This window comes from Amaranthus tricolor, chromosome 6 (assembly GCF_026212465.1).
Source record: "Amaranthus tricolor cultivar Red isolate AtriRed21 chromosome 6, ASM2621246v1, whole genome shotgun sequence".
NCBI classification, from domain to species: Eukaryota; Viridiplantae; Streptophyta; class Magnoliopsida; order Caryophyllales; family Amaranthaceae; genus Amaranthus; species Amaranthus tricolor.
In genome coordinates, this window is record NC_080052.1 from 23,023,017 (window position 1) to 23,031,865 (window position 8,849).

General features: G+C 37.1%; 2 protein-coding genes across 5 annotated transcripts; both read right to left on the reverse strand.

The window, feature by feature from the left end:
- On the reverse strand, positions 1-1,732 carry LOC130814908 (serine/threonine-protein phosphatase 7 long form homolog). The gene is made up of 3 exons (XM_057681181.1): positions 1,132-1,732; positions 616-1,053; positions 1-536 (listed from the first exon to the last, which is right to left on the reverse strand). Exons 2-3 carry the CDS (start codon positions 916-918, stop codon positions 186-188), a joined length of 654 nt encoding a protein of 217 aa, XP_057537164.1. The 5' UTR covers positions 919-1,053; positions 1,132-1,732; the 3' UTR covers positions 1-185.
- A 1,380-nt stretch (positions 1,733-3,112) lies between these two features.
- LOC130814907 (uncharacterized) lies at positions 3,113-8,379 on the reverse strand. 4 transcript variants are annotated; one of them, XM_057681179.1, is made up of 3 exons: positions 6,918-8,379; positions 3,613-3,663; positions 3,113-3,325 (listed from the first exon to the last, which is right to left on the reverse strand). In XM_057681179.1, exons 1-2 carry the CDS (start codon positions 8,299-8,301, stop codon positions 3,656-3,658), a joined length of 1,392 nt encoding a protein of 463 aa, XP_057537162.1. In that variant the 5' UTR covers positions 8,302-8,379; the 3' UTR covers positions 3,113-3,325; positions 3,613-3,655. The 4 variants fall into 4 exon arrangements, with proteins under 4 accessions (XP_057537162.1, XP_057537159.1, XP_057537160.1 ...); XM_057681176.1 differs by lacking the exon at positions 3,613-3,663; XM_057681177.1 differs by lacking the exons at positions 3,113-3,325; positions 3,613-3,663 and adding an exon at positions 3,704-4,770.
- Positions 8,380-8,849: the final 470 nt, after the last annotated feature.

The window sequence follows — 8,849 nt, forward strand, 5'->3', positions numbered from 1 at the left end:
GGCGGCATGATTCATCGCCAAAACTCCGATCATTCATAAGTCAAAGTTTGGGGCTTATGATAAAGTAATTAAACATGTATATACAACAAAATATACACAAATGTTTGAAATATACAAGTCAATTAAAATATATATATATATATGTACATAGTCGAACCAAATACACAAAAGGTAATCGTTAACGCTCACGAACCCTCATCTACCCTATCCAACTGAGTTGGTCTCCTTCGCCTCCTACGATAGAAAGAGGCGTTCGCGTGACGCTCTAGCAGTGGAGGGGACTGGTACTGTGATGGCTGTGATGGCCCAGCCTGCGAGGTCCCCGCAGCGTCAACGGGATATGAATGATCAATCTCCTCCAAATGGTAGTCATAAGAAGGAGAGCATGCCATGTGCGTATGGGAGATAGTCGGTGAGTGTTGTGCAGCGACTTCCGGTATGAAGTGCTGGAACTGCGAGCCGACGAGCATGCCATGCGCAATCTCCCTCACCGGCTCCTCCTGGCTGTACCGAATCATGTTTGCCGCACCTTGTGCCTGCAATTAATATTTAGATAATGTAACATTTTATTATTTAATTGGCAACTTAATCAAATAAATGCAAATGAAGACTTACAAATTGGGTCATCGTAGGCGCAGCAGGTGCGTAATGTGCTGCTTCCAAGATGACACGTGGTGTCATCCATCGGCGCGTAATGGAGAGGAACCACGGCATATAGTCAGGTGTAGTAGGTGCGCCGACAACATCGATCGGCGCACCTTGTGCCAGCAGCTCAAGTCTATGATCCCAACGAGCGATGTGGCGCCCGTTGATCTCCATCCAGTTAGCCCCAGCTTGATTTCTTCGCGAAATTTGGTGCAGCCGGGGTTCAGTGTCACAAGGCGGTGGAATGCCCTGTACCAACCTATATTGGCGCATTACGCGCTCTGGTAGATGTACTTCGACAATGTCGAAGCATATGAGTGGCACAGAAGCCCTTCACGCCCCGGAATGAATCCCCGAGTGTTCGGGTACAGCTGCGTAGGCTTCCGCTGGGTATGGGTCCCACAAAAACTAAAATACATGTTATGAAAAAGGTAAGTGATATGTTGATTAAATTGTACTAATGTTAATGAGTACTGAAATGTTTACCTGGTTGGGTCGTAGTAGGTCTAATTGATCTCGGTAGAATCCAAGACCGCTGTCGGTGTGCTTGCGCGTCCGGCGGGCAAAATTCCACCTCGAACCATACGCAACATCTAGGCCTGGTTGTGGTGGAGGAGCAGTATCACCACGACCAACGGTTCTGTAAGGTTGGCCGATAAGAATATGCTCCCACGCCCACAGTTAACGATCGCAAATGTTATTAATATGTTATTAACCAAATGTGGATGAGAATGAAATGTTATTGTTATTACCTGTAATATAACATATTACCTTCAGTTACAGATATTATTGTAGAATAATATATACAACATATTACCTTGAGTTACAAGTTCTAGTGTTATAACCTTCGCTCCCACAACGACGACAATTAGATCGATATGGTCTAGCCTCATCCATTTCGTTGAGAAATCTCTTAGACTTAGGCCTTCCTTTACCACGAATTTGATTGGGATCGTGTCTAAGTTCAAAGCCCGTGTATTGCGGTCATGACCTCTTATCGATCATTGGCATGAAGTAATGTTCGTATGTACTTGCATAACTTTGACTAGTATAGCACGGATCCACGAACCTCCCAAATGAAAGGTGTCGTTTCATGCACACAGCAAGTATGATAAGCATTAGGTGGTTGCCACTCCGGCTCTTCCATGGTTGCTAAAATACCAGCGTGTCTATCAGAAATAACGCATAGCCCCATCCTCTGTGTGACATGCTTATGAATACAGGACATGAACCAGGACCACGCACTTATGTTCTCCTTCTCTACCAATGCGAAGGCCAATGGAAAGATTCCCTTATCACCATCTTGGGCAATGGCAGTCAATAAGGTATGGCGATATTTACCATACAAGTGTGTGCCGTCAATGGCAATAAGAGGTTTACAATAATTGAAGCCTTCAATGCAAGGTTTAAAGGCCCAAAAGACACGTTGGAAGGTCCTAATATTAGGTCTCACATATACACCAATGTCATTGTCCTCCTTAAAATACCACTCAAATACTAACCCCGGTTGGAATGTTGCAAAGCTTCTAAAAAGCGTGGAAGGAGTGAGTAAGAACCTTCCCATGTCCCGTAAATGGATAACAAAGCTTGTTGCTTTGCACACCACGCTCTCTTATAATTCACATCCACGCCAAAGCGATCTTTAACCATCTGACGAACGACAAATACCTTAATGGATGGGTCTTTAGCAACACAATTTCTAATAACATTGTTAATGACAGAAGATGTTAGGTGAATGTGTCCAGCCGACACATTGTCACTACCCAATACACAAGAACCGTGCTTAACCTTATAGGTAACAATACGCCATGAAGATATATTAGAGTCAAACGTAGCTCTAAGTTTCCACGAACAACCCCGCTTGCACTTCAAGGAAAGGACAGTTTGGTTCGAGGTCTCCGTTCTGTACTCCACATTTCTCCCAATATGATACGCTCTGATAGCTTCCAACAACGATTCCTTGTTATCAAACATCATACCCTTCTCAAACTCTCCCTGTTCGGTGTATGTGGTATCACAAGCCCAAGTCCTCCATGAGTTGTCCTCCGCATACTCGTTTAAAGGTGGACAGAGGGCATAAGGTGTAGGAGGAATGATTGTAGGAATGTTGCCTAGAGTCATGTCATTTGCTAGCGCATCCTCATCGACATCCACATCGTCCTCAGAACGATCGTCAATGAGCTCATTACTCTCATTTCCATCATCCCAAGGTCCCATCTCAGCAATTTCTCCTAAGTTAACCATTGAATCAATTGGAACTTGATTCGTAGGGGGTTGAGAAACGACGGGATTTACAGTTTCCTGAGTTACTATAGGCATAGGGGTAGGAGTAGGATTAGAAGCAACTACATTCTCTAATGGTACTTCTTCTACGTATAACTCCAAAGAGGGAATTGGTGTACTTTGAATGCTCCCACATCGCATCTATAGCCTCATCATCCTCAACAGGAAAGGCAATAAATTCTCCACTCAAGGCATATTTAAAGCTTATATTTACGGTACTTCTAGTAGGGTCCAATCCAATCTTAGAAGATATAAAACGTCTAAAGTGATTCAAATCCATGTTCGAATTGCAAGCAAACAACTTACGTCTTCCCCCAACATAATGAACTTTGCCATTATTTTCTCTAATACAACCATTCCAAAAACATACTATAGTGACGCGAAATGATGCCATTTTCTACATTAACACAAAGAAAATCAACATCAACATCAACTCATGCCCATACAAGTACATTATATTCATTTGATTATAATCTTTTTTGGTCTACAAATTATTCAAATCCATAATGTAGCTAAGTTCATACATATATAATACACATAATCCAAATAATAAATCAATTCATAAGTTCACAAACAACATTTCTAATACCAACATCAACATCAACATTTTCTAATAATATTCAACTAATACAACAACATTACTTCAAAATCCAACATAAAGCTATAAAAACAATTAGAAATTACCTTCAATGCTTATGGATGATTAAGATTAGTCTTGATTTAACAACTACAAACCTACATTTGAAAAAATAAACAAATTTGGTTAAAACCCTAAAATCCAAATATACACCAAAAAAACACAAAAAAATTTACCTTTGCGCAAGCTATAGTATCCCACACTAATTTTGAAGTGCCAAATTGAAAGAGGATTGCACGATTTGATGGAATGAATCAAAGGTTTTAGAGGGAGAAGGTGGAAATGTCGAGAGAGGTAGGGTTTGAGAAATGGGATTTTGCGAAAAACAGAAACTGATCTGAATTTGTATATCAGGTCTGTTTGCAGTTAGTAACTGCGAACAGCTTGTTCGCAGTTACTAACTGCGAACAGCTCTTTTGTCTTTTATAGCTGTTCGCAGTTACTAACTGCGAACAGCTCCAAAGCACAGCTTTGGGGTTCGGACGCTTACTTTTGGGAAAACTTTAGATTTCGCTTATTTGCTTCATTTGTTTTATTTTTTCGCTTAAATATTTCTAAAATTCAACCTTTTTCTCAGCTGAACCTTTTTCTTTCACCATTTCCTCCCATTTATTTAACATCATCTCAGCAACTTTATTGCATTATTGGAAACTTGCTCTACAATACCAATAATTGTTATTTAACATTGTTGTTACTTTGAGTTTTAAAATTAGATGTTAAACAATTTTAGTTAATATTTTTTATATTCAAAGTGACGCTTTAAACAATTAAAGTCATAGTAATTCACAAATTAATTAAAGCCACTTACTAAAGTGAGTAGGCAGAGTATAACTATAAATGAAAGATGATTATTGATTCAGAAAGTCTTGAAGCCAGTTACTGTATTATTAACATGCATTATTCATATTCAAGACTCACAATAAAATTAATCGTGATATTAATAAATTACCCAACTATTCTAATTAGTCTTTGCCAGGGATGACAATAGATTATACTCACAAACAATTTTAAGACATTACACCTATTCCGACCGTGGAGAGAATAATCAACACTCTTAACAAAGATGAAGAGGTTGCCTTTTAAAAGGTTCACAGTGTATATGAATTACTGGGGAGGTTTGAGTTGCTTTTCTGACTGTTCCACCGTGCTTTCCTACACAAGGTAGCAAACAAGGGCCGGAGAGAGGTCCTCCGGGGATCCTCCTCCTATGATTAAGTCAGTAAGGGTTTTGAGATGATTGCTGATACAGTTTTTAAGGAATTAGAGCTATTTGTATGAGGGAATAATGCTTGGATTTCAGTGTAAAAGTTACGTTACCCTTGGTGATGCATGGCACTGTATATTTATAGTGGTGGGCCTTAGGAGAGGTTTCCAGAACCCTAATGACAGTTTAGGCTTTTAACTTAATGGAATCTTTCTCGAGATCAGTGGAGAGAGAGAGAGATAGAATATTTCGTATGTCTATGTGGCGTTTGGTGGTTTGCTGATCCTTACAACATGGTCCCCCCTCCTTGTCTTTTAGTAAACCTATATGGGTAGGGTACGAGGTAGGTGTAGTGTCTTGCCTTATACAAGTGTTGACAACTTTTCTGACCATAACTGCAGTTGTCTCATACCACGTCATCGTTTCCGATGCTATTGTTCTGCAGGGTTAATCATCCTGCAGGTATTTATATTCTTCTTTCTCTGCCAGGGCCCTTTTGATATGACCCTACTAATTCAGTGAGTCCTGTTGTCCTGAATTTTAACCGAGGAGTAAGTTTAGTCCTTCAGGAAGCTAAGTCGTCCTTCTCAGGGAGCCAGAACCTCTAAAGGGATCCTGGTTACTTTGTCCTGTCCTTCGTTTTTGGTGGTGATTAGGGTCTTTTCTTTTTCAGGGTCTTGAGACTAATGGTCATGTTACAGCACATACAACACCGAATAAAAGTCGAACTTTTTCACCTTCGACTTAGAATTACATGTTTATTTCTCCAATTCTCGAACCTTTTGCGGAGTCGGATAATAATATTTTTTTTGAGAATCAAATCCATTTAACAATATACAAACTCAGTACAATAATATTTTTTGAATAGACTATTATTTTGCTAAATCCCACGTAAATATACATTATAGTCCCATCAATTCCACTTGATAACTTAAACATGCTATGATTAGAAGTAATTATTTGGGTAGTAGGTTAATTTAGATTCAGGTGTTTCAAATCAGTTCAAAATCAAATTGTGTTGATGTTTTTTTTTTTTTCTTAATTATATATTTATTTTTGAAGTTTAGTCAAAATGAGGTTCCATTACGATTAGGTAAGTAACCGATTATCAAATTTGTTTTGAACACCTGAATTAGCAAATAGCAAATATTCTCTCCCATTCTACTTAGTAACAAAAGTAAATTCATAGCAATGTTGTCTTTTGGATAGACCTATCAAAAATTGTGTTAAGAGTATTAGGAAAATTCCTTTTATAGTGAAGTCCAATAACTACATTACCAATGATAAATACAAAAACAAGAGTTGAAAAAGGCACATTGATACGTCAACATTAATCTTAAAATGTTGAACTTGTCTAAAATAAACTAAAAAATAAATAATTAAACAAAATTAAAAAGATGTCAGATTGTATCAGAGTCAAACTATATAGTGGTAAAGTAGGACATTTTTTCCCTTAAAATTCATATCAGATTATTTTTCTCCGATTAAATCAGGAGAAGATCGTATCCAAAGTGAGTTTCCATCCTAGTCTTTGGTGAAATGCTAATTAAATTGTCTATTGAGTGAACCGTACCGGATATACCAACGAATCGAATTAAACCCTTAACACACGTACTATGAATTGTTAGGATTATAAATTGCATTGTAAAGATTTTCAAAATAAACGAGCCGATATTTCCTGCGCCGTAAAAGTGTGAAAAACTGCATTTTGAGCTGTATCAAAAGATATCTTACGGTTTCGACTGATATTCAGGCGCTATGATAATCGCCTCACTCCCGTTACCGCTTCAATGTTTCATTAACGCATTTTTTACACTATGCACTTAACATTTAATACCAATAACCAAACAGCTTATTATTGTTGGATCAAAGTTCATGTATGAAACATTCCAGTTAGATAAAGTTTGACACTTGCATACACACTACAACAATCCTAGATTCCAATCACTATTTTCCCAATCAAAGGTTTAGCAGAAGAATAGAACCATAAATCAAGTGGAAACAAGTATTTGGAATACATTCACAAGTCACAACACCATGACGCTTGGATCAATAACAACATTCTAACTCAAGGCAACAATGACTCAAAAAATATGCACAAATTCTATGCATAAGGCAAAAGTACAGAGTTAGGAAATGAAGAACTACCATTATTTGGAGCTCCTTCAATGTTGAGTATGGAAGTAACCAAGTTATATATTTGAACATTCTCGAACGATGTCACCTTTCGTCCTCTCGCAAACTGAGGGCCATGGCCGATGAAAATACTCCTCATAGAGAAAAATGCATTATCATATCCATGTGCACCTCCACATTCTCTCTCATTAGATTTCTTTTGCTCTACTTTAAAACCCTCTTCAACAATACCAATTATAGGTGGAATCCTATAACTATCAGCATAATGTAGCCTTTTCGGAAGATCTTCCTTAAGATAAACCCTCAAACGATTCCCATTCTCGACCCTCCCCGATTGCAACCCTTCATTCATTTTCGCTACAATCTCCGATGGAGATTCCATCGGAGGGCGAATTGCTAGCAATGGTGTATAAGATTGAACCCAATTAGGAGGAATCATAACCCAAGGAGCTAAATCATCTAAATATATCAATTTCTTATCACAAGTACCAACCATCCCATGATCACCAACCATGATTATAGTAACATCCTCAAAAACCCCTCTTTTTTCTAACCCTAAAATTAATCTCCCTATCATTTCATCAATTCTAACAACAGCAGTTGTAATCTCCGGATCATCCGGCCCGAATTGATGACCCTGATGATCCGGATCCTCAAAATACAATGTCATAAACACAGGAATTTCATCACCAGGCAAATCAAAATAACTAATTATAGTATCAACGCGATCCTCAAAAGGGACAGAACCATTATAATTCATACAAAAATTAATTGGGCAATCCCATGAATTCTTTTTTACCTCAGATCCAGGCCAGAAATAAGTAGCAGCTTTTTTCCCATGTTTTGAAACAGTCTCCCATAAGGGTTCACCAAGCCACCATTTGGGATCATGATTCGACATTGTAAACTTATCTCCTGTTATAGGATCAACAAAATAATTGTTAATAATCCCATGATAAGGAGGGTATAAACCAGTAACAATCGAATAATGATTAGGGAAAGTTAATGTTGGGAAAACTGGGATTAAACCCATTTCAGCTTCGGTGCCATTTTTGATTAATCGATGAATGTTTGGTGTTGGGGCTTTAAATTGGTACCCGAATCGAAACCCATCTGAGGAAATCAAGATGACTACAGGATGAGGAAGCTTAAGTTGAGGTCTAATGGCGGATTGGAGTTTTTTTGGGGGGTGAAAGAAGAATAAAGCGGAAATGAGAGAAATGAAGGTGGTTAAGAGGAGAGCAACGTATATAATTTTGCTTAGATGATTTGATTTTGATGAAGAAGATGAAGAAAGAAGAGGTGTTTTGGAATTTGGTTGATCATGATCTTGTTCTTGTTGTTGAGATTGGGTGTGCTTGGTTATGGGAAGAACTGATAAGTGGCGAGATTCCATTGATCAATGAAACTCAAAATCTCAAGATTTATGACTTGATGCGAAAGTAGAGATTTAGGGATTTAACCCAAATAGTCATATGAAAAGGTCTCCCCCACTAATCACTTTTATTAGTCATTCAATGTCCGCAATTATTTTAAAGTGATACTTACAATTTTAAAATAATATTTTATTTTTATTTTTCAAATGTTATATTTGCTTGTGGGTTATTATTTCTCAATTACTCTTAATTTGTATTTTATTTTTAATTCATGTATTAAAATATAGTAAATTGAAATCTTATTTGATTCGTCTCAATATATGGTTTATCAATATCTAGTTTCGATAATTTTTAATTATACACAATTATCACTAGTAAATATTGAATTAGTCCACTGTCAAACATAAAAAAGCAAATGAAATATTTGGAATGAATGAATGAATATATATATATATACACACATATATATATATACATATATATATATATATATATATATATATATATATATATATATATATATATATATACATATATATATATATATATATATATATATATATATATA

Excerpts from the sequence above, each read along its gene's own strand:
- LOC130814908 (XM_057681181.1), bottom strand. The coding sequence starts at position 918 with ATGCGCCAATATAGGTTGGTACAGGGCATTCCACCGCCTTGTGACACT. Across the intron at positions 537-615 it reads CGCCTACGATGACCCAATTT|GCACAAGGTGCGGCAAACAT; the intron begins GTAAGTCTTCAT and ends TATTAATTGCAG.
- LOC130814907 (XM_057681176.1), bottom strand. The coding sequence starts at position 8,301 with ATGGAATCTCGCCACTTATCAGTTCTTCCCATAACCAAGCACACCCAA. Across the intron at positions 3,326-6,917 it reads TGAAGGAGCTCCAAATAATG|AAAATGGCATCATTTCGCGT; the intron begins GTAGTTCTTCAT and ends GTGTTAATGTAG.